Genomic DNA, 25,688 nt, shown 5'->3' on the forward strand with positions numbered 1-25,688 from the left:
ACGGCTTCTCTGATTTTCCTTGTGGTTTTCTTTTTCCTTCTAATTGTGGGCATTTCAGTCAGCCAGCTTTCCTGTGGTTCTGGATGATGTCCGTTTTGACTTTTAGTTGTGTTTTTGATATTGTTGTGCCCGGCTGTAGGTTAGGTGTTTAACCTATGCCGCCATCTTGGTTTCTCCTCTCCTCTTTTTTTATTCCTCTGATTATTTAGAAGACATACAGTATATTTCTAATCCTACTTTAGTTACCTATACAATTTTAAATAATGTGCTTAAGCTAATGTGATTTATCAACTTATAAATTAGCACATTTCTATTATCTTACAGATTTAAAATAGGCAACTAGCACATTTCTTCTTCTTTTATTCTCTACTAGAGGCTTGATGCACGAATTTCATGCAAGGGCCTCAGCCCTTGCAGCCCCGGCTTTGTCCAGAAGAACATCCAGAAGGTTGTTTGGCTGTCCGGTCTAATTAGCATAATATGCTTTTATTATTATAGATTTCTCACATTTCAGGCTCCAATCTTTATCATAAGTCCTTGCAGGTTTCTCATTTCAATTTACTTTAATATAATAATAATTATTATTATTTATATATTATATTATATGTTATTTACCTGTATTCTTTCAATAATGATAGAATGGTATCCCGTGTTATAATCTTGACCACAGTTGTATAAGCTTAATTATCTATTTAAATGGATCCAGGGACCTTGCCAGTCTTCATATAATAGCATTCTCATTCTTGAGTTCAATAGTTTAAATCTTTTCCCCGTCAACAGGAGTATGTCTTGAGGAGATTTTTAAAGAAGGATCTTCTAACTCCTTGCATATCTGGGAATGTCTTTCTGTTGCTTATCTTCTCACTTCCTTTATTTTTATTTTTTTTAAATATATTTTATTGATTTTCCACAGAGAGGAAGGGAGAGGGACAGAGAGTTAGAAACATCGATGAGAGAGAAACATCGATCAGCCGCCTCCTGCACACCCCTCACTGGGGATGTGCCCGCAACCAAGGTACATGCCCTTGACCGGAATCGAACCCGGGACCCTTGAGTCCGCAGGCCGACGCTCTATGCACTGAGCCAAACCAGTCAGGGCTCTTCTCACTTCCTTTAATGTCAATCTGTCATCTTATCTCCTCCTTGATGTCTTGCTTCATGGTATTTTTACTCTCTTTTAAATTTTCTGACAGTGTAATCTATTTTGTAAAATTGTATTTGATAAAGTAAGCCTTCTTCCAGAATATTTTATTATTTTCTTCATCTTTTGAGTGCTATATATCTTTTTTACATATGTCTTTTAGTCGGGGGAGGGTTGCTCTATAATCTTCACATAGGTTCCACGTAAGGTTCCTTTTCCCAGTTCAGTTCTGACCTGGGCATTTGTATATAATCTTTTTATAGACCTAACTGAAGCTGGTCTCTTTCCTTCTGGCCTTGTTCCTACAGTGTACGCTTTTCAAGTGCTTTCTGGAGCAAATACAAATGATTTGTTATGTGAGTAGTCTTTGTTTTGATTCTTTTGATAACTTCACAACTTCTCAGCCATTTATTTGCTTTTGGGAAAAGGAATCTCTACACTCCCTCACTTGCGTCATCTTTCCCAAAATCTCTACCTTGATTTTTAAATTTAAAAAAGGATTTCAGAGAGAAGTGCTTTCTTTATGAAGCTATTGAAGAATGGCCCACACCCATCAATATTTGTATGGCCTACATGTGGTTACCAAAGACATTAACTTGGAATATGGTCTGCAGATCATCAACAGCATTATTTATCTTTGCAGAGGATTCTGCCATCTGTTTGTAGCAAAGAATGCTTATGAAGGGTTTCTTCAGAATTGGCAGTCAGTCACCCTGTCCTAGTGGCCATTGTGGCCCATATTTGTGGTTTGTCCCAAGTTTGCCTCTGAGTGGTGAGACTCAGATGGTCCAGAGCACAGGCGTCAGGTCAGGCCACCTGCACTGGAATCCTGGCTCCTCTATGTGCTCCTGCATATCCTTGTGCACATTACTTAGTATTTCTGCACCTCAGTTTTCATCTCTAAAATGGATATAATAAAAATACCTACCATGTAAATGTTTGTGTGAATTAAAGAGTCAAAAGAGATAAAGCACCTCATTAAGTACTAGCCATCCATCATTACTGGTATTGTTGGAACTCAGTAGACTAGAGGGATTTAGGATTGAATTCATCAGCCCGATTGCCTGATTATAGATTGTTCAGGACTTGGAATATATGTATATTGGTTTCTGGAGGACAATGAGATTTTGCAGAGCCTGTCCAATGTCATTTAATACCTATTAGATTGTAATATACAATGAGCCATACACAGGACACCTGCATTCAGCCCTCCACTGGTCTCACTGTTTTCAGGTGCCTTCACTTGTTCTTCTTCAGGAGACCTTTTTATTTTGTTCAAAGAATTGGATTTCCCACAGATTTTTTCCTGTGTCTGTGAAGGCAAATGCAATTCTCTCATGGCTACTTGTGCAAATGTAGACCTTACATCATAGGGTCAGTTAGAGAAAGACATCATAGTACTGTCTAAACTACCAGACGGCATTTTTATGTCCTGCATATGATATTTTGGCATAAATTATTATAAATGCTACACTGGTTGGCTGATGTCCCAATTTGAGTCATTTAAAACAGCTGATCTAGAGAATGAGATCTTTAAATATGTTTTTTTTCTCTCTCTCCCAACTCATTGTAAGAATATGGAGCATAGTACAAACTGTTTAAATATAAAGAGTATTTTCTCATGTCAATATACATTGGATGATTAGGTTCTTTTGCAACAAAGGCTAATAAATTATACCAATTATAATACAGCAAATATGATGAATTAGATACCAGTATAGTACATTCCTCCTCACACCCCCTTTGTCTTCTTGCATCAGTGTTGTTAAGAGCAGTAGATAATATGACATTCACAACATGATTCATCTGATTGCTTTTGTGATTTAATATCTGAAGCTTTACAATGAGGTGTTGATGCCAAAGAATATGACAATATTTAACTAATTATTTAGTTAATTAAATAACTCACTACATTATTTAATTAACTATTTTTAAAAGCGTCACAACCATTTAGTATTTACTAATACATAAGATCCACCAGATGGGAAAGAAATTCAAGAGAATGAAAAATAACTAATCTGTGGATGTTTTGAAGAATGAATGCGACTGTAAAAGGTAGTTTCATAGGTATGGGGGCCAGAGGTTACAGAAATATTATTCTAGTTACTCTGTCTGTTCATTTTCTGGTTCTGATTAATCTCCTCCAAGTGCCACAGTGAGAACTCCTTCCTGCAGAGAATGGAATGTTCCAGCCTCACCAAGAAAGATGACCCCAACATCAAATGTTAACTGTATATTTTTGGCAACCACCTGGCCTAATAGAATCAATTGGACAGAAAAAATCATCTACAGCATGTGGTGCCTTCACACCTGGACCTCAGTTTGGAAACTGTTTGTCAGCTTAAAAGAAAAAATGTAGAGGTTATTAGAAACCATTGTAAAAGATCAAGTTCTGCTGTCATTTTATAGGAACTATGGTAAATATTCATGTTATGTCTCATGTTCCCCATCATTCATTTGTCATCAGTGCTTTCATGAGTTTAGGGAGAAAAATCAAGGAAATGAGATTCTAGTTTTATTTGGTTTTCGATGTGGCTAACTCGTGGACTCAGGTAGTATAACCGCATGACCATGATGTTCTTACTGTCTCTCTTTACTACTTGATAGCAAAGAATGTGTCTGAAACTTTGTGCAGGATACTGACCTTGAGTCTATCCATGGTGTCAATTTGCTTGCAGATCTGATCTGTGTAAAATATGGATTCAATATGTTTCTTTGAGTTCTCTCTTAAAACCAATTGGATTTATGGCAATTCCTGGTAACCTTGGTATATAAACCTTCCGTTGATAGCCCTAAGTGACTAATCCCACTTTGGCCGGCTGAGTGCATAAGCCGCAGAAACTGAGGGGCTGCGGTCTGGGCTCAAACTGTCCAGATCCACTGGACAAGGCCACCTGGAAAGCATTCTTAGAAAACTGACTCATGAGCCTGGAGAAGCTCATTTCAAAGTATTTATCTAAGAATGAACATCCAAGAAACCCTAAAGCAAAATGCCAGAAAAGCCTGAAACTGTAGAAGGAGTGATGCCATCATTTTAAAATTCTTCTCCTAAAAGGAAGCCCCGGTGAGGAAAGTTCAACTCCTGTAATAGAAGAGGAAGCTGACATTCCTTCCAAAAGGAAAAAAAAATGAGGATCCAAAGAAAGAGAGTTGGAACACAGTGGTTAGTGAATCTTCCATGACTTAAATTACACTTTGCACTTTGAGAGATGCTTATTAAACCATCTCCTGTGGGAAGGTCATTTATTTTAAAAGAAAGGAAAATGAACCGCAGTTGTGAAATGTTTAAATTTGTGTTAGACACATAAGCTTTCCCTAGAGCACCACTAACAGGCTCTCTTGAGAGGCAGGAAAAGATATTTCAGATGTTATAGAAACTCTGGGTGACATGATGACTAAGGGAAAATCATTTGGAAAGAGCATGGCCCTACTGAAGTATTTTGACACTGATTCAATATTGAATCATTAAGGACTTTTCAAAACACTACTCTGTGTGGATATTTAGCCATAAAGTAGAAATGCACAACTTTTACCTATAGTAATAAATTCTACACTTAGGTGCATATGAAATAGAGACACATACCAAAATTTGCAACTATCTAATTAAGATACGTAATGCCCATAAAATTCCTAAATATATATATTTTTCCTAGGACATTTTAGAGCTAAGCAATATTAGGTAACTATCTCACATTAGGTTTTCCCCCAGCTGAACAGCTAGCCTTGTAGAAGCGCTAATTCATTGAACAGCACACAGCAGAGTGAGTCGTCCCTCTCCCCCCCGCCCCACTCCAAACCCAGCAATGAGAGTCCAGGTCCCAAAGCTGCACTCACTGGGCTCAAATCCCAGCCCACACCTTTTCCATGACCTTTCTGCACATCACTCTTGTCCTCTCTGAAGTGGAATAAAGAATAAGATCCACCTTATTGGTTTGTGGGGAGAATTAAACAAGTTTATAGCTCTCAAAGATGTAGAGCTCCAGCTTGGCTTTTACTTAATTGAATTTGCACTCTACCTGTAAGATGCTGGTTCTCTCCCTGGTGCTGCAGTGTGTGAAGCTTCATTCTGACTCTTTAATATTCGAACCGATTCTGTTAAAAAGTCAAGATTTGACATGTAGGGCTTTGTTGCTGGTTTTTGTTGTTGCTGTTGTTAACATCTGTCTCTGACAATGGGGTAGTGTGTCGTTTTTCTTCCTAATAATCTGCTTTGGCTGCACTCAAAATAGGCCTAACACTCCAATGTACCTACCTTGTTAAGACATGCTGTCTACTGTCCACAAGCCCCTCGCTTCCCGGTTTCTGCAGATGTGTTTAATCCTATTATTTCTAAATGGAACTGGTTATATCTGGGATTGGCAAACTGTAGCCTATGGTGATTCTGAAAATCAGGTCTTATTGGAACATGGGCATACCATTGGTTCCCACATTGTCTCTGGCTGCTTTCCCTCTGCCATGGCAACGCTGAGTGGTTGCGGCAGAGAGCATCTGGCCCACCAACCTAAAATATTTACTACCTGGCTATTTAGTAAAATGTTTGCTAACTCCTGAGCTAGATGAAAATGTTTTCCCAGCAAAGTGAGTGTCTTAAGGAAAATGTTGTTTCTGTTATCTTTCACTCTTTTTAGGGCAAAATAACAGTGTTAATATTGTTACAGCAACATATTCCAAATAGTTCAGAAAACCTGAACCTGGTTTAGGTCCACAGTCTTTCTATCATTCATATTAAGTATATTGTATAGTTACTTACATGAGGAATTGATTAATATATTCATCTTCTCAGCAATTAGGGAAACCTGTTGTATCCTTTTCTATAGGAAAATGATATCTTCAATCTAGGACATTTTTAAAAATAAAAACATAAATTAGTTTAGTAATCATTAAATCCATGTAATATGCAGCTTCGGTATTTATGGCTAGTTTTTACTTCAAGTGTAGCATTTCCTAGCCAGCTATCAGAATGTGTAGGCATTGTGGGCAGTCTCCAAAATCTGTGGATGGGTCAGCAGGTTGGAGACTCAAGGAAGAGTTTATTCTGTAGTTCAATTTAGAAGGCCATTGGCTGGCAGAATTCCCTCTTCTTCTGGGATAGATCAGTCTTTTTCTATTGAGGCCTGCAACTGATTGGACAAGGCCCACCTATGTTATGGAGGTCAATCTGCTTTACTCAAGTCTACTGATTTAAAATGTTAACCACTTCTAAAAAATACCTTTACAGAAATATCTAGAATAATGTTGGAGCAAATATCTGGGTACCATGGCCCAGCCAAGTTGACACATAAGATAAATCATCACCTAGATTCAGTTAGATGTACAGGAGGATGCAGCTTTGTTGGACAATCAGGGAGTAGAATCTGTAATTTGGTGAAATATAGGATGGTCAGAGGAAAGGACACCTGGAGGGTTTCACTCCCTAATATGGGCACAAGGGCAGGAGGGCAGAGATGGGGACTATTGGCTCCAGTTTCCCATCACATGTCAGATGGACATGCTTTGTGGACAGGGGTTACATGGGTGAGTTCAATGGGGAAAATTTGGGGGTTCTCACAGGTAGAAGAGAAGCTCTCATTCAGCACACTGATGAAAAAGTAGATTAAGGGAAAAAAACTATTTAAACACACACACACAAATAATAAATAAATAAATAAATAAATAAATAAATAATACACACATACACTTCGAATTTTTATTTTCATGCTAAGTTCATAAGTATGCATCCATTTGCTAATTTTTTTAGTTATGGCCAAAACCTACTTTGAGTAGGAATCTCATTAATAAAAATATAAGTGGACTATTTTGCATAAAATATACCCAATATCTATGATGTCCAGTTTGAGTTTCTTTAAAGAAGAGTGAAACTGGTCACATTCATTCATTATTCATTCAAGTATAAAATTATTTTTAGTTTTTAATTTTTCTCTATATTTTACTTGGTCTCAGCCACGCCTAAGCTGACAAGATTTGATTTAATGACTAGTCTTCACTGAGTCATTCTAAAGATCCAAATTTGTTTTCTTAGAAATAAGCTTCTCATTTTTCATGCTCATATTTCATCAGGCTACACCAAATATAATTTTATTACATAATTCCAATAACAAATTCAGCTGGGAGAAACAGATTAGAATGTAGGCTCAGCTGGTTCTGTGTGCTCCTGCTTGTCAGTGGGTGGCAGCCGAAGGATGTTGACAACCATGGGCAAGGCTGGCCCTCATGTGGCGCTCAGTATGGCCTGGGCAGGGGCTGGGCTGTTTCACAAAGAGAATGAAGAGGCCCAATGAGTCTGTTGGGTCAGTTCAGATGAGTAAAGAAGAGGGCTACTCCTGCAGTGGGATATGGACTAAAGGCAGAGAGGAGAGGCATGTCTGGTGTCCAGAGAAGAGGAGATCAGATCTAAAGGACGCACAGGACAAGTTGATTCAGGGAGTGTCCCACTGCTTTGCCCTCCTGAAGACAAAACCGAGGAGTCTTATGTAGGAAGTTATATTGACCCTGCCCAGTGAAGAACCTCCTGTCTGCGTGGGCAGTAGGGTGGTATAAGAGGGATCTTTGTAACCTAAATGATGTCCCTAGTTATAAATCCATCCATTATCACAACCTTCTGTGTCCAAGCATAATGTAAGTTTACAAAGACCTTGCACCATGAAGCCACTCTTAGATAAGAATATCTCCCCAGCTCTGAAGTTGGGTGGTTTGGGAGACTTAGAAAAATGCTAGTATTGGGCAAAGTTAACTTTTACCTCTCAGTGTTCTTCATATCAAGGTAGGACTGGTCAGTATACAAGGAAGCAGCTCTGGTCCATACCAGCTCTTCAGCCACTTTGGTTCTGGGGTAGTCTTTCTTTGGGAAGGAGGCTAAGCTTGCATGACTTTACACTCCCAGAGGCTCAGTCTCTGGGTGTGGGTGCAGGAGCTGGCCCAGAGCACAGTCTTATAAACCAAAAGGGCTGCACTGAACCAAGGCACTGGGCCACCTGAGTAGACTGTCTAATTCACCAGTAACAAGGAATGAAGGTGTCTGCTTTCCTCCAGAAGAACCTATTCACCAGGCTTCCCACTGCAAGTTTATTAAATATCCTAGTTCTCATAACAGTTAAAAAAATAACATCAATACAACTCGATTACTAGGGAGGGAGGGAAGATAGTGGCCATCTGCAGGGGTCCATGTCCTGGACTGTCCTGAAGAGCAGGATGTTGCATTTATTGACAGTCATGTTCCCAACCCTGCTGGTCATCTTAATCATCAGGCTGGGGAAGGGATGGCTTTGTCAACATTCAGATTCCTGACCCCAACCTCAGATTTGTGATTCCTACAGAATGAAGGAAAGACTAGGAACACCTGGGTATGTGAGAGCCCTGCCAGCCAGCTATGGTTTGGAGAACACTGTCTTAGCGCCATCAGGCTCACGGAGCATAGACCAGGGTCCTCTCAGCCCCTTTGTACTATCCTTGGGCATGAAAATTTGGAATGTTAAACCTGGTAAAGTGGAGGAAGGTAGCTCCTACTCACTTAGTACTCGATTTCAGTTGCAATCTAGTCTAGATTGCTAATTTGTCTACTCTATGGAGTTACTGCCCCAGTATGTTGTACTCCAGAGCAAAGATGTTTGTAATATAAACAGTTGATTCCCTGGTTGGGTGTTGAATGGGTATGCAAGAGGAGCAAGAGGAAGCTATCCTCCCCACTTTGAATGTGATGATGGAAAAGATGCTCATTCTTTTGAGTAGAGTAGGGTGGACACTGAGAGCAGCATTGTGGGGGGTCACTCCTGACCCCTCCTCTTATTTACATCTTCCAACTACCTTGGGGACTATCCTTTCTTCTTGGGGCTCGGTTGCCCAAACATAAGACACAGTCGGTAAAATCCATCATTTCTGAGCTTCTTCCCAACTCTAACACTCAGCCTCTTTTTTTCCAATACTCTGAATAAACTGTATAGAGGAGCAACCACACAAAGAAGCAGAAGTTCTCTCACACTTGAATCTAATGATTTTCCTTTTCCCTTTTATGACCTGAAGTCTGTCATTTGAGTTTATGGGATGCAAACACCCTCCATGGTCTACAGAAAGAAAAACCTCAGAAGAAGTATTTTTGCTGAAACAGGGAATTGTTGAGGCTGTTTTGAACAGTGAGGTCAAATTCTTTGGTCTCTGTGTCCCTCATAATTTTGTTTTCCCTGTCTCCCCATGTAAATGAAAGATCTGTAGATCTTACTGATTCTTCCTAAGATAACATCTGATGACAGGATAGTGAGACAGGAAAATCTGGTAAAAATAGCATGTTGGCCCCCTAATAATAAAAATTCACATACCTCTGGCTTCTCACAGTCCATAAAATTAGCACCCACAGTGCTTCCTTTGTGGGGAGCTTTTGATGTCCTTCAGTTTGGCTTGGTGTGATTCAGAGAAGAAATGCTGCGTTTAAAGATGAAAACAGCTCAGTGCCTGTGTCTGTCTCCTTATAAATCTCTTCGTCAGTCTCACAAGTCCGCAAAGTAGTTTGCCTTTTGAGGCTAAACAAATGAAATAACAGTCAAGGTACATCTTCCAAGTGCTGACGGCAAAAGCCTACAATCCCCATCCAGGTCTCCTGTTTTCTGAAGTCTGCCCCTGTCCTTGCCACCCAGTGGTCAGTAATGGTCTCTCAGTTCTGAAGTGAAAATCAAGACCAATTCCAAGCATTGCCCCTAGAACATTCTGCAAACAGACCATGGTGGAGGGAATGAGTGGGTGTCCGGCCCTCGTTATTCTAATGTGCTTACTAGTGAGCTTTAGGTGGATTTGGAGACAAAGTGCATTGCTCCGGAAGGTTGAGCATGTGAGCAGAACGCTATCTGTCGAATAACTCTGGCTATATCAACACCATTCACTTGCACATTTGGTTACCAAGATCATTGGCAGAGCTAGTTTTCTGCCTCTGTACTTGCCTGGAATGTAGCTGGTACCATTTGACACCGATGAAATGTCCTTTGACACAGACCAATAATGCATTCCAAATCAGCAGATAGGGAAGGCAGGTGAAGGGCCTCTGGCCATCTGCCAGATGGGCTCATAAAAGCAGTTTCTCTCCTTCCTCGTCCTCCCAAGTTCTCTGACCTCCACTGCCGTGCTGTCAGCTTACAGTTCTGCCAGGCCCTCTTTAAGTTAACTTACTGTTTCCCAATGGAAAAAGCAGACATTTCAAACTAGCATCTGTTTATTGTTGGATCAGCATTGTTATCTTTAAAACATTTCATGTAGAAGAAAAGTGTGGTAGAAATAGAACAATCGGTGCTGTCTTGAAAGTTCAAAGAGAATAAGCAGAAAAATAAGACAACTGAATTCTACAATGAAATTAGCAGTTACTTGCTCTCTGAGTGACTCACTGATGTGAGTCTGTGACACCCCTGACTGGCTCAGCTGGAGGCAGAGCAGGCACTGGTCCATGCCAAGAGGGGTGGCCTCTGAATCGGAGGGTAGTTACAGTTGTGCCTGTCTGGGTGGTGCTTCATGACAAGGTATCTTACTAAAGCCAAACACTCTGGTTGGAAATTTGCATTTTTCAAAGGAAACTTTAAATAACCCAAACCAAAATGTTAGTATTATTTTAACGTAGAGGGGAAAGTCATTTTATTTAGAAACGACTAATGCCTATGACAAATAGTGATATTGAATCTTGAACTAGTGGTGCCAGGAAACCCTGCCCAAAATGTTGAGAGTGACAGTGCTCAAGTCCATTACCCCTCCCAGCAGCCCTCTCTGGAAGTGTGCCCGACAAAGGCCATCCAGGGCCGGGGAAGCACAGACGATGGCTGGATGGCTGAGTCTTCTTGATCTGGGTAATTCCAGCTGCCTGCTTTGTTCTAGCTGGCAGGCAGACAGGAAGAACAGAACAAAGTAGGATAAGTGCGGCCCCTGGTTCGCTACTGAACACACCTGGCATCTGTTCTCGGAACCCTCGGAAAGCATGGGAGTTTGTGTGGATGTTGACTCTACCATGAGCTGAAATTAAGACTTTTCCCCAGAGCTCTGCCTGTGAAAGGAAACAGACACTTGGCGTTTCCATGTGCTCTGCGAACGATCTTGGTTCAGGAGGAGTTCTTAATGACGGGCAGTTAACAGAAGGGCAGAGCATGGATCGACCTAGTTGGAACAGCTTAAGGTGGTGGAGACAGAGGACTTAACGAGGGGGTGGTGAGAAAAGCCTGAGCGCAGCCAAGACGGCTTTGCAGCCCCTGTGTGGACACAGCAATTAGAATTTACAGGTCTGCAGGGCTGAGAGAGCAAACGCAAGAAATGGGAGAAAACATAAAAGCAATAGGAAACAACTGAGAAGCTCCAAAGGCAGAAGCATCACAGCCAAGAGGCTGAAAACCTAAGTTTCATAGCAAGGATGGAGGCATAATTTACGTGATTTAACATAAAATAAAAGACAGTCATTTTATTGACCCTAAAAAATGGAAGCATTTCCACAGTTGAAATGGAACAATGCCTATAAGCCCAACATTGTTTGTTTTTTATGAGAATAAAACTTTGTATTATAGGGATTTTTTTGTAATTGTCTTAGACACATAACAGAATTTCTTCAGGAGCAACCTTGGTATAAAAGAGTTCAAGACTTCTACAAATGAAAGTAAGTAAAAATGTCATGGCACAACTCAGCCTAAAGGTGCAAGGGACCCGGCAGGGCTGCTGCATAGCTGGGGGGAGGTCACTTCTGCTTCCCATCCAGGAAGTGTCACCATCTTTCCTCTCCCTCCACCACTGATTTGTCCTGAGAACTGTCACAAGAGCCAAAAAACTGGCTCTGAAAATGGGGCTCATTTGAGAACTTGAGGAATGGCCCCTCCATTCTGCTCTTGGCAGAACAGCACACGTGGAGCTGGCACAGCCTTGGTGGTCAGGGCGCTCCTGTAACATGGACCCCAATCCTTCTGCCTGATTCCTTTTTTAGATATTATATATCTCGGTCCATACATGAAATTAGAGACTCTGAAAATGTTTACAAAAGCTTTGTAGTATAGGAAAAATGCTTGTTCTAGACATTGAATTGTCAAAACGCTGAATGTAAAGGTTGCATATACTGTCTGTCCTCAATCATGTTACAAAGGAGAGAGAGAGAGAGAGAGAGAGAGAGAGAGAGAGAGAGAGCGAGCACCGGAAGTGAATGTGTGGGACTAATTGCAATGGTTATCTCTGTGTTTTTCTGTCTTTCTCTTGATGGCTTTCTCTGTATAACTCAGGTTCCCACACTTCAGTCCTCACAAAATGTCTCCCAATGGTATGGGTGTCTCTGACCAAGTGTTCCAGCTGCTGTTTTGGATTCTCAGCCTAAGTGTGACTATTGGGTTCTGAGTGGGGGGAGAGGATGCAAGGTCATGAAGCCCAAGGATGAATGGGGACATCGTCACAAATCCTCCATTTACCTCAAGACTTAGGAGAAAATCACTGTTATATTAATTCTTACTCAGAAATGCTGAAGAACTGCAAAGTGGAGGCTTCATTTGGAGTCCGATTCAAGCATGCAGATTAAATTAAATTATGACATAATCGGGATTGGAACTGTGAATATATAGTGATATAAGATCATTGTCAATTTTTTAGATGTTATAATAGTTTTGTGGTTATATTAAAAAACAAAGAATCCATATCTTTTAGAGATGCATATTGAAGTATTTACAGGTTGGAATTTGCTTCAAAATGCTATAGGGGGTAAAGCATAAGTTGATAATTGTTGAAGTTGGGTAGATGGGACACAGAGGGCCTTTACTTTTGTATATGTGTAAAGTTTTCCATTTTTAAAAAGGGAGCTAGAGGGAAATCAGAAAAACTGTGTTAAAGAAAGTTATTTCCCAGTGCAGGTGACCCTGAAAGCCAGGGCAGGGGGAAGAATGACAATCAGGAAAGCTAATCAGAAAGTGAGAAGCATCTACGATCAGGGTGACCTCTAAGAGTAACTCTGCACATGTAGATTGTAGGTGAGCAATAATGTCAGCGGCTTCCTAGACAGACATGCCCTCCCCTCCGGGAGAGGTGGCACCGTCCCTCACTCTAGGTCTCTCTGTCCCCTCCCAGTTGGTCCGTGGGGAACTGGAGTACCTGCAGCAGGACGTGTGGTGGAGGGACGCAGAGCCGAGTGGTCCAGTGCACGCAGCGAGCCCATTACAGAGCAGAGCGGGTCTCGGCCAGCCTGTGCCCACAGCCTGTCCCTGCCAGCCGACAGGCCTGCTGCCCCCAGAGCTGCCCACCCACTTGGAGTGCTGGGCCCTGGGCAGAGGTACCTTGGGCGGGGTTGATTTTGGGGGGCGGGGGTGCGGGTGGCAGCAGGGCTCCTCTTATGCAACACAGAGCAGGGTTTTCACCAGGCCTTGCAGGGCCTGTGGCCTAAGTACCCCCCAGCAAGGTCTGAGCATTCCTTGATGGGAGCTGAGGCTTACTCTCCCTATGCAGTGCTCGCGAACCTGCGGGAAGGGATGGAGGAAGAGATCCGTGACCTGTAAGAGCACCAACCCCTCAGCCAGGGCGCAGCTGCTGCCTGACACCCTCTGTAGCTTGGAGCCCAAGCCCAGGACTCACGAAGCCTGTCCACTTAAGCGCTGCTACAAGCACAAGAAGCTGCAGTGGCTTGTGTCTGCCTGGTCCCAGGTAGGTGTGCCTGGTCTCAGAGAGATGCACCTGGTCCAGACAGAAGAAGGTTGACCAGCTCTCCCCTTGGGACCGCATCTCTTCACCTGGTTTCACTGCTTTCCTCTCCTCCCCTTCCTACCCTCCCCCCAGCTCCTCCTCCTCCTCCTCTTTTTGCTCCAACTCTGCACCCCCATTCAGGCCACCATCTGGACTTCAGCTAACATTAAGGCACTCCACTTCTAGACATGTCCTTTAGTTTCTGTGGTTGCTGTGGAAACACAGACAGACTGAGTATAATTTGTGGGCATCCAGGTGGGCAGTCCTCATCCTGAATATTTAACAGTGTCCTTGAGCAGTGCCTCCACAAGGTCATCACACAGTTGGTGCTAAGATGAGGATGAGTGGGTGAATGGGGTACAAATGAGAGAGTAGGTGACATTCATCGTGCTCACAGTGGGGTCATGGGGACCCACCTAACCCCAGAACAGCTCAGCCATTTCCCAGGAAAGGCTTACACAACACAGAGCCAGAGGCGAGTGCATTACCATGGGAAATTCAGAGGACGTGGACTGTTTTCGGAGACCAGTGTCCATGGGCAGTTCTTATATTAGAGAAGACACTGCTCGTGTTGGGTTTGCTGGAATCAAAGCCTTGGGCTGCTGAAGTCCAGAAGCCCCCTTATTTGCATTATTTGGAGACTGCCCTGGCCCTACTATGCTGGAACTAGCAGAAGTTTGGAGTGCTGAAGGCTTTATGACTAGCTTTGGCCTAATTGAGGGCTGGGACAGCCTGTAAGGGCACAGACAGAGCTGCCGCCACTGCCCAGCACAGCCTCCCACACTGGGAAGAGGGCATCAGAACAGGTGTGGGGGCTGCCTGAGGGGCATGCCAGGGCTCCTTAATTATGCTGTGGTGTGCGTCAACTCAGAGGTGGTGTCAGTAAACCCCAGAAGGACACCAGGAAGCTAACATGGCGCAGAATGACAGTAGCACCCCACCGAGTGGGAATGGGCATTGAGAGACCTCCTCCATAATCCCAGAGCTGTCTGTCTGTGTTTCCACAGCACCTGTGAAAGGAAAGCCCCTAGATCCTGACCCCAAGTGCCTCTGGGACAGGCAGTCTTCTCCCAGCCCACAACTGGATTGATGCCTTCATCAGGGTGGGGCATGAATCAATAAAAGGGTGGCTGTGCCAACCAGGGCTTTTAATCCCATTCAGACACTGTTTCAATTTGCTACTGAAAAGTAAAAACACGGTCGTTCACTGAAGCAAGTGCCATGGCTAAGGGAGAACTCCAGGTTCTCTCACCTGGGACACAGGAATGTCAGCATATCCTAGAACAGAATGGCACTCCTTAGGAGGCTGAGTCCATAGGAAGGAAGTGACTGGGGCTGTATAATCTGTGGGCATCCAGGTGGGTAGTCCTCACCCTGAACATTTAACAGAGAGAGAGAGAGAGAGAGAGAGAGAGAGAGAGAGAGAGAGAGGCGCCCAGTGCCTTTCTTCAGCATAGCCACAGGAGGCAACTGAGTAGTCTCTAAGCTCTGCCTCCATATTGGTGTCAGGATACCCACAAAGCACACCTGTAAGCCACACCTGACCTCAAAGAGTGTGAAGCCAGAACCTAAACAGGTATGGCCAACCAGGCTCCTCATATGCAACCTGCAGACACTACAGAGTAGATGGAATCACCCAAGGCCTCAGTGTCACCCATTCCTCCAGCACAGCCCAGCAACTTCAGACTCTGGGACCACTCTCCTGAGACCCTCCAAGCCCAGCCAGCCCTCTGGTACAAACAACAGTGTGCCTTGGGCTTTTTTGTCCCCCCTGCACAACCTACAGATGCCGCCTCTGCCTAGCCCACTGGTTCGGCCAGGGCCCATTCTGCATGTTCCAGGTATCCCACAGCAGTGACAGCTCAGGCTTGGAGCACCCCTCCATGGAGAAAACAAGTGAACTTGTTCCTGTGCACTTCCTGTCTTCATGGGGAGCACTGGGATTTCAAGGGAAAATTTTTGAGCCCTGGGTTTCTTCTGCGTGCCCCTGCTTTAGGGTCCAGCTTCACACTGCAGTCAGTGTTAACCCATGGATCTCTGTGGTTCACCTCATGTCCTGTGTATTAAATTTCAGTGCACTCTAATACCAGTTACAGCCCAACATTTTGACTTCCCAGTAAAATCATTACTTCTGAATTACTCCTTCCATAATTTTGATTGTCTTCCTCCTACTTATGCCCCCAAACTCTAGGCCACTATAGTCTGAAGATATTCCTTAAAAAAAGAATAGTTTCTTGATTTTTAGAGAGAGAGCAAAGGAGAAGAGAGAAATATCAATGTGAGAGGGATACATTAGTTGATTTCCTCCTGCTCACCCCTACCGGTTATTGAGCCTACAAACTAGGCATGTGCCCTGTCTGGGAATCAAACCAACGACCTTTCAGTGCTTAAGTCAATGCCCAACCAACTGAGCCACACTGGCCAGAGCCCTCCTTTTGTAATGATAGAATCTGTAATGCCTTTGAAATGTCAATAAAGTTCATTGAATGTTTACACTCCTGTAAAACTTCAAACTGATATAATCAGGAGATAGTTTAACTCAATTATTTTGTAAGAAACAGCCGCCACAGAAGAAATATTTTTCACTCACATCTTTTGTTTACTTTTGTTTTTAGTGCTCTGTTACATGTGAAAGGGGAACACAGAAACGATTCTTAAAATGTGCTGAAAAGTACATTTCTGGGAAGTACCGGGAGCTGACCTCAAAGAAGTGCTTGCATTTGCCACAGCCTGACCTGGAGCTGGAACGTGCCTGCGCCCAGTTTCCCTGCCCCAAGCACCCCTTGTTTGCTGCCACAGGCCCGCCGAGGGCCAGCTGGTTTACCTCGCCCTGGTCTCAGGTAGGGGCCCTGCTTCCCACCCTGGCATCTGGCACAGGCAGGGAGATTCTGGGAGGGTATTCAAAGCCCACTAAGCAGTTCCTGACCTCTCCATGGTATGTGCAGGTGCCTGTGTTTCTTGGTGCCTGTGGCTTTCTGAAAAGGGTGCTCTAGAAAAGCTGCGGAATCTTTTAGGGCACGTGTGCTTTGTTCTTAACAGTCACCCAATTAAGCATTGAAAAATGTAATGTTTTGGGTGAACGCTAGGCAGAATTCCCAGAGGTGAGTGAATGAGGAAGAAATTGGGAATGAGTAGGTGGTTGTGAGATTATACTAGGTTTATTACAAATTAAGTGAGAATAGGGGTCAAGAAAGCCTGAAATGTCGTGTCTTGCCTGGGACTTCAGACTCAGGCAGCCTAGACCCAGAGAGGGCCACAGAATTGCTCTTGGAGCCTTTGGTGTGCTCAGCTCCCTAACCCTACCACACTTCTTCACCTCTAAGGAGAATTCTGCTATTATTCTTGTTAACTCACCCCCTTCCTCACCCTGTTTTCTGCCTAGGGCTCCTGGCAGCCCTCACACTGTTGAGCTCTATCCCTTTTCTGCCTGTGGTTCTGCTCCTCTGCCCTTAGTTTTGGATTCCTCCATGTCTCAGGGCCATGCCCTCACTCCTCTGGCTCCTGCTGCTATTTCTGTCTCAGCTCTGTGGAGTTGACCTTCACCAGTGGGGTTCCAGAGGCTCACCCTGCCTAACCAATCCCAGCTGGCCAAACCTGGAACACCTGCACTACTTGCTTCTGCCCAGGAGGGGGCGCTTTTCTTTTTATCAGTCACTACAGGGAGGGGGAAGGGAATATTTTTTTGTCTTTCTAATCTGTTGACCAGTGGACCAGCCTTCTTTGCAGAGTGGAGACCCCATCTCTGACTTTGTCCTTTCCGAAGAGATGAAGGTGGAGAAAGAGTGATGTAGTGTGCAGTGGTGACCAGCCTGTGTGAGCCTCTCTGCCAGACCCATCTTGTAGAGGGTCTTCAAAATCATACTCTCACACCCTGGGAGGCACTCTTGGATTCTCTGCTGGGAGCCTCACTACCATGGGCAGCAATAAAGTCAGTAGCAAGGACTAACACCTGCTGGGAGCCACGCCCCTCCTCTGCTGGCACTGTGCTAGGCATTGTGGGACTCCTAACTCATTTGTCCCTCCCAGCGGCACCATCAGGGAGGTAACACTATCACCCCCATTTTACAGATGAAGAAATCGAGGCACAGAGATTTTGGTGTCAATTTCAGCTCACAGTCACCAGGTACCTCTCCATGGTCCTGACAGCTCAGTTTGTTCCCGGGGACACCCTACTCTATCTCACCTCCACTCTGGACAGCAGAACACAGAGCTGGTCAGAGTCCATGGTCATCATGGGCACATGGCGGAATGTTTGCTTTTAAAAGGCAAATTAAAATGATGTCATGTATGACCACAAACTTCTGGTTTTCCACCTTATAATCATCTTGGTCCTTGACCAGGATGTCAGAACCCTATCAGGTAACATTTCCTCCAACACATCCAAGTTCAAATCGTAAATTTATCAGAAACACAGGAGTGTTACACCACCAAGTTGTCACAACACATGTATGCATTCAGGGCCCCCAAGCTGGGCCTTCGATAATTCTAGCAGCTGATCCCAAATAGCACTAGGCTGATGTCTGTCTTTTGTCACTTCCAAAGGAACTTTCACAGGTCTTTGTGTTTCTCCAAAAATATTTCTCAGAATATCAACTCAATGCCTGGTGCCATAGAAACGACCCAGCTGCCAACGTTATCACAGCTTTCCCTGTCCCCACAGTTGTTCTTGTTTGTTCTTGCCTGAACAGTGTCTGCTTGTCCTATCTTCCCATTTGCCCCCTCACTCACTTATCATGCCAAATTCTCCCTGGGAGCCTGCACTGGACACTGGATGAGGATGGCTCTGAGCTCTCAGCATAACTCACCCATCCCACTATGAGTAGGGGTAACCCCCAGGCAATGTGCCCTACTCCCCAAGTTCACCGAGGGGAAAGCTCTGGGGTCCTGTACTGGAAGGAAGCATGGAGAGAAAGTAGACTTTGGAGTGGAGACCTCTCTCGTGCTGAATCATGCTCTGTCCGCCCTCCAGCCCAGTGACCGGCAGAGATCAAGGCTGCCCACTTGAACATGAGCTGCTAGAAAACATATTTGGTCACAAAACAACCATTAAGACTGATGTTTGCCCAGAGATAGCTTTGTGACAGATGTTATACTAAGTGTTTTACATGTGCATTTTATACAATTGTATGTGTGTATATACATTCGTATATTATATGTATGTTTGTGCTCTATATGTATAGAAGCGCTCTCTCTCTCTCTCTCTCTCTCTCTATATATATATATATATATATATATATATATATATATATATATATATATATATATTGGACCTACCAGGGCACCTATCCCATACTAAGTATTATTCAGGGGGAATGTTTGCTGAATGTAAGAATTTTAAAGAAAAAACAAATTCAATGAGTGAGTCAGGGCAGCCACTTCTTTCTCTCCCAGCACAGTCAAACAACACACTTTTCTCAGGGTTTTTGTTTACACTGTCCATTGACATTGTGTGCTCTATTGAGAGACCTATGTGTAGGGGTATAATTTTTAAAATCCAAAGACAATGCTCGCTTGCCAACCATCCATTTCCCCCTGCTTCTATGACTAAACTTAAGACAAACACCCATCTCATGTGGCTGGTGTATGACTGGCGCACATGTGTGTGTGTGTGTGTGTGTGTGTGTGTGTGTGTGTGTGTGTGTGTAGGGAGGAAATGTGGCCAGACAAGTTCATTAAGAATTATCTATGGTTTGCTTCCCAGTCAGGCTGCTGTGTCCTCATCCCCAGAAATCCTTAGAAACCAGTAACTAAGTTTGATTTGTGTAAAAATTTTGTTAAGGATTGAGAATTCCTGTTATTGATCTGAGTGGGAAACTCAAATGAACAAATGTGACAGCAAAAATCACACATACTAGTAATTATTGTCTTTAAGTCCAAAGGAAATATTTATCAGAACCAATTTAATCTATCATGGAATCTATTTTAATATTATCTAAATTTTTACTAGAATAAAATCAGTTCAAAACCCCCTCTAAATGATGTCCCCCTCCCAGCCATTGTGTCAGAGCTCTGGTTGTGTCTCTGTGAGCCCAGATTTGGCTATTTATCAGCCAGCTTCTTACAAAATTATAATATCCCAGCCTGGCCACTGCCCCTCCTCTGGTTCCTCAGCCATAACTCCTGGTCCCAGGCTCTGAGTTCTGCAGAAGCAACCATTCCTTCAGGCCTTGGAGAGGAAGAGGTACACCTTCCACAGACCTTTCATACTGACCTTGGCTTATGTTCCAGCTCCACTGTGGTTCTCGTTGTCTCCAAACTTGATAGCTTTTTCATTTAGAAATATGTGAACTCCTCTCCAAAAGATATTCAATTTAGAAATAGTTTAATTTAAATCATTGGGGCAAGGGACATTTGAACTGTATTATTTTTAAGCATTCCCTGCTTTAAATCCACAAAAATGTATCAATAGCTACAAATGTTTCCCTTTAATTTTCTTCTAAGGGCACAGTCTGTCCAACAAGATGAAGCGTTAGGTGGGCTAAGGAGTGGAGTTGAGTTGTTTCTTTGTTTTAATTTTTTATTTATTGTCTAACATTTTACATATGTCTTGAGTTGTTTCTTGGGCAGTTGTATGCTTACTCTGTCCCTAGAGAATTGTGGTTGGGAGACAAAGGTGTTTCCCCAAGGTTGTTGTCTCTCTGTTAGTAGGGAAACTGGATTCTGAAATTGGTTCCCCACCCTTTACCTGGCAGTCCACTCGGCTCAATTTGGAGACTTATAGGCAAATTTACAAAGAGGGAAGCAACATTCATCAGTATTTAATTTAAACCAAGACAAAAAGCCTAAAACATGTCTGTAATAGTTTTTACCAGTCTGAAATACTCAGCCTGTTTGTCTAATAAGTCACTTTTATCATATCTTGCCTAATATTTATCCAATATGATTCATCTGTTATCTTCTGAGACTTTAACTTCTGGGGAGTGATAACTCTTATGGCTTTGTTTGCCATAAGCACTTGTAGTCAGGACTCTGGGACTCAGACTGTGGGAAATTGTCAGGCTGTGATGTATGGCCAGTGCCTGGCTGAACTTTGCCCCCAGACAGGTTTATTCTTGTAACAGTATAAAGATTGTGGTTCTATTAATTTCTGTTTATTTAAATGGCTTTGCTTTTCATCAAATTTAATGGCTTGTCGCCTGGTAGGACTGATTTAAATTATATGATCATTTGGGCTTAGGGTGGTTCACATTCTAATTTGGTCTGGGAATGGCTTCAGTGGGAACACCTGTTGGACTGTCTGTCTGACTGAAGGACAACAGTGACTGCTAAGGCCACACACAAAATGTTTCAGGCCTTTGACAGGATGATTTGTTCAAATAAAACGTCTGCAGTTGTGACAAATATGGATTCTATGCACCACTGTTCTTAAATTTCGGAAGAGAGAAGTGGATTTGCTGATGCAATTCTGTCATCTAGAGCAGTGGCCGGACCTAGAGCACCTGCAGCATCTTGGTTAGATATACAGTGTCAACTGGTGACTATTGGCAACCATTCAACACCCACAAGAATCCACAATTTGGAGTGCAGAGAAGAAGGAAACTCTATTCAGTGCAAACAGCTCAGTTGTGATACAGTCTAGAGTTTGAGTTGCTTTCTTTAGGACAGATGAATTGCTGCAGTTTGGAGTTCCTCTGTCTTTCTGAGCATCCCTCTCCCAATTTCTTGCCTGCAGTAGATCTCAGATGACAGTCATATATTCCGTGTGTGTGTATCAGGCCAGCTAGTGGAAGATGCTCTAGTCATGTCCATTGCATTCTCTAGCTCTGCTGCGCCCGTGCACCTAAGGAAACAGGGCCTTGGTGTCAAAGAACATTGCCCTTGGGAGGATGTAAATGCCATCACAAAATGAACCCAGGAAGCTGGTGTTGCCACTTCCAGGCATCCAGAGTCTGTGAATTTGGGGTGGAGAAGGGGCTTAGTGTTATCAAGCCTCTGTGGGAATTGGCTTGTCGAGAGTACCAGAAAGATGGCTTTGTGATGGCATCCATGAAGGGCACTGATTCCTTCATGCCAGACCCACAGCCTGGACAGGTTCAGGGAAAGATGCTATATCCCCAGATGTGTGCCAGTTCCTGGTCCATCAGCCCATGGATGACTTAAGAACATTATAAACTTCTGGACACTTCTCCTCTATGTCCATACCTGGGATTAATCCAGAATCTGGTCAGCCACCCACCATCATAGAGAGAGACTCCTTGAGGAGTCTGGGTGGAGGGGGATGCTTGGAAGAGGGGAGCACCCTGAGAACTGAGCAGCCCTGGATGACTGTCATGAATGTGTTTCTCACAGTGCACAGCCAGCTGTGGGGGTGGCGTGCAGACCAGGTCCGTGCAGTGCCTGGCAGGGGGCCGGCCAGCCGTGGGCTGCTTCATTCACCAGAAGCCCGAAGCCTCCCTGGCCTGCAACACTCACTTCTGCCCCATCGCAAAGAAGAAAGGTGAGTGCTGGGAGTCCCTAGGCTTGACCTTGGCATGTTGGAAGGGGCTGTCGAGTTTCTGGAGCCATTCCTTGGAGAGCCTGAGGAAGTTGGGGTGCCCACTGATGAGAGAGCCCGCAAGTTCAGTTCTTGTCTCTGCTACACCTTTTCTCTTTTCATCCACTCTCCAGTTTTCCCATGAAACAGTCCTCATTTCTCACACCTCCCTAGACATGACATCTATGGTGGTGAATTTGAAGTCTAGCTTTAAGAAAGCATGATGTCTTTTCCTATGTCAGTGCTATCCACCTTATTCTTTAGGGACAAGCTACACAAAGGCCACCTTATTCATCTTAAACTCTATCTCTGTGCACAGAGCCTCCAATGCCTTTGCAGAGATCAACAGTCTGTCTCTGGAGGCTTCTCAGAGAGGAGATAGAGCTGGGGAGAGCAAGTGGGTCAGCTCGATCAGAAAATTAATGGTCGAACTCCATCCACAGAGTGCCTGTCTCAGGTAGATGAGTGGTTGAGTGGGTGGGATTAGCACAAAAAGAAGAAAGTTCAGTTTTGCTGGGACCTTCTAAGAAGGGCCTTATAAAAACAGCAGGTTACACGTGGCCCCATTTGACCTGAAGAGCTGCTGTCCCTCAGCAGCTTCAAGACAATGACAAATTCACCTTGATTTGCCAGCAGAGTTACTAGCTTTTAGCACTGGACATGGCGTGGGGACACGGACTAAGGGGTGTTTGCTCGTTTCTAGATGCTGTCTGCAGAGACAACCTGCACTGGTGCTCCCTGGTGCCCCAGCACGGGATGTGCGGCCACCAGTTCTATGGCCAGCAGTGCTGCGAGACTTGCTCCAAATCCAACCTGTGAGAATGGGACCGCCTCCCAGGGCCGGAGAAATGCCTGTTTTCAGCACCAGCGAACTGTCCAGTTCACATGGGAATGTGTCCAAAGATGGAAACTGGAAGAAGAAAAACTGTTAGCTGTTGGGCTCTTTGTGCACAAACATGCAGGTGTGGGTGTGTAGGGTCACCTGTGCACACACAAGCATATAGAGTCATGCTGGGTTGACACCTGGAGGAGGCAGCAGGGCTCGCTCTTCAGAAGCAGAGCAGTGCTCCCTCCGTGTGTATTTCAGCTAAATCAAGTCTGAAAGACAGTGGAGCTGAAGTTGCTAAATGCTAATAAATGTTTGGTGCTTTGTAAAAAGAAGAAAGGCCACAAAATTAGGAACAAGTACAAAATATCTGCTGCTAAGTGTGCTGGCCTTTCTCCCACCTTAGGGTCCCCTCCAGAGGTTAGGAGTAACCAGCTTCCGACCAAGACAAGCAGGAGGCCTGGACAGATCCTGGCTGTGTTCCCAGGGCCCCCGCTTCATGCCCCAGCAACAGAGTTTCTCTTTGCAAGGACTTGGTGCTGTGACAAGAGCTGGTATTGTCTCTAAGGGGCACCTGCCTGCCCAGAGGGTTGGGACTCAGTCCTGCTTTCAGAGTTTGCCTCTGGAAACAGGAAAAATGAAATTCCTGCTAAGGTGCTCTATCTCTTACAGACTCGTGTGCTGAGGGAGAGGATTTTATATCTTAGGTTTTCTCTTTCACAGTTATTTACAAGTGAGTGTCTCTATTTAAACTGTTTCTTAGTGCTTTTCTTTTTTAGATGACAGAATTACAGGTAATACCATGATTAGCAAATTGTCGCCTGCACCACAACCCCACTGTCCTAGGAAGGGGTGTGGGTGGTTCTTCTCCAATGGATATGCCAACACGATAACCTTAGAAATCGGGTTTCATTTTTGTGCGTTGTGGGTTTTTAAACTGTTTTTCCATGAATGTTGGCTGTGTTTGCGAGGCCCATTCAGAGAGAAGGCACTGATTTCCCGGTGGAAAGCTGCCCCGCAGGCCCCAGCATCATCCGTCAGCACGGGTGCTGCTGTCATTCTCCCTTCCCGCACGCAGCTCTGTTCGGAATGGGCATCTGGATATTTATATTTGCTGAAGTTTTATAATAAATTTTATATTGTACAGTGTGATTCTGACTGCTCATGATTCTTCACAAGGGATTAAGTTTAAGGAATTGGCTCACATGATTAAGGGGGCTGACATGTCCCATATCTGTAAGGCAGGTGGCAGTCTGTGCACTGACCATGGGCTGGGTGAGGTCACCTCCTCCAGCTGCTCGCTGCCCTGGAGCTCTGGGAGCGGCTTACAGGCATGTGGCCCAGGCAGTGCCTGGAGTTGCCTGCTCCCAAGTCCAGAGCCCTGCTCTGCCCACTCCCAGTGCTCCGGAAATATCCAGTGGGCAATCACTTTCCATCTGGCTCCATATGGTGGGTTGGGGGGCAGAAAAACTCATGGCTGGTTCAGCGAAACCAGAAAGGCCAGGGTGTAGTTGTCTTTACCACTTAGTTTCCCTGCTTCCACAGGGAGGCCCCATATGACAGACGGCAGCAGTGGGGTGTATATGGCACTTAACCGGTAAGGGAATGAACCATCCAGAACAGCAACACCATTCACCACACCTACCATGTGCCAGGCACTGTGCTTGCTTCTGTTCCAAACTAAACAAGGCCCCTCCCCTTCGGTCTGACTGTCTTTATACCATCTACCTGTGTGACCTTGGGCAAGTCACTTTACCTCTCTGGTTTTTGGATTTATCATCTATAAAGTAATTAGGTCTTTCAAGCTTCACCAAAATTCTAAGATGCTACTTTTTCACTTGACTTGCTACTATTAAACTAATACTTTTCTGGAAGTCGTGAATCAACCATGAGAATGCATCTAGCTAGGTGGAGAATGTGTTCCTGCTCTGCATTAGAAGCCAGACAAAGAGGGCTCTGAGGTTTTAGGGATGACTTTGGCCTATTGAAATCCTTACACCTACACTCATATACTCAGACTCCAGGTGGTGGCAGAGCAGAACCTGCCTATAATTTTCCAAGAGGCCAGGTGGGTAGATTCCAGGCCAGGCTGTCCAGGAGTTTCTAACAGGAGCTGTGCCCAGGTGCCTGCAGACTCGCCTTCACAGTTCCTTGGCTCCCTTCCCTGGTCAGGGCCCCAGCAGAGCCGCCTGGGACTCCCACTGTGTCAGCATCCAGCCCGTGACTCACAGTGACAGGCATTTCTTCTTCTGACCCCAGGGGTTTTGATGGCTGGCCCAGGCAGCTGGCACCCGAGAGGGTCTGTGGTGGGATTACAAGTCATAAGAGCTTTAATCTGAAGTCTGGACAGAGACTCAGCCACACCTTGTGCCCTGGAACCAAGAGGCAAGTGAGCTTTGTGCCCTGGCTGGAGCTCAGGCCCCATGATCTTGCCAGGTGGACAGCCCGGAGCTGGGGAGGGCAGGGAAACTCATTTCTGCCCGCTTTGCTTGCTCATCTGGTAGTTGCCGTCTTTTCAGGAGCCAAGGAGAGCAGACCAGCCTCCTGGGGAAATACGGCCCAAACCATCAAGATAGATGTGTGTGCTA

At 44.4% G+C, this 25,688-nt stretch overlaps 1 protein-coding gene and 1 long non-coding RNA gene across 3 annotated transcripts in view; one reads left to right on the forward strand and one right to left on the reverse strand.

The window, feature by feature from the left end:
- Nucleotides 1–23,739, forward strand: part of ADAMTS16 (ADAM metallopeptidase with thrombospondin type 1 motif 16) — a 47,861-nt gene extending 24,122 nt beyond the window's left edge. Inside the window, exons 9-13 of the mRNA XM_079787967.1 lie at nt 13,193–13,394; nt 13,568–13,762; nt 16,417–16,641; nt 22,091–22,238; nt 22,978–23,739. Coding sequence (XP_079644093.1) covers nt 13,193–13,394; nt 13,568–13,762; nt 16,417–16,641; nt 22,091–22,238; nt 22,978–23,093 — 886 coding nt within the window. The 3' untranslated portion in view covers nt 23,094–23,739. The remainder of the gene's footprint in view (nt 1–13,192; nt 13,395–13,567; nt 13,763–16,416; nt 16,642–22,090; nt 22,239–22,977) is intronic.
- LOC307109263 lies at nt 3,167–9,891 on the reverse strand. Of its 2 annotated transcripts, none has more exons than XR_013814397.1 (3): nt 9,451–9,891; nt 5,892–5,976; nt 3,167–3,826 (listed from the first exon to the last, which is right to left on the reverse strand). It is a non-coding gene; the product is annotated as an uncharacterized lncRNA (long non-coding RNA). The 2 variants fall into 2 exon arrangements; XR_013814398.1 differs by having other exon boundaries at nt 3,167–5,233.
- Nucleotides 23,740–25,688: the final 1,949 nt, after the last annotated feature.

The sequence above is a fragment of the Cnephaeus nilssonii genome (genome assembly GCF_951640355.1).
Source record: "Cnephaeus nilssonii genome assembly, chromosome: 2".
Classification (NCBI taxonomy): domain Eukaryota; kingdom Metazoa; phylum Chordata; class Mammalia; order Chiroptera; family Vespertilionidae; genus Cnephaeus; species Cnephaeus nilssonii.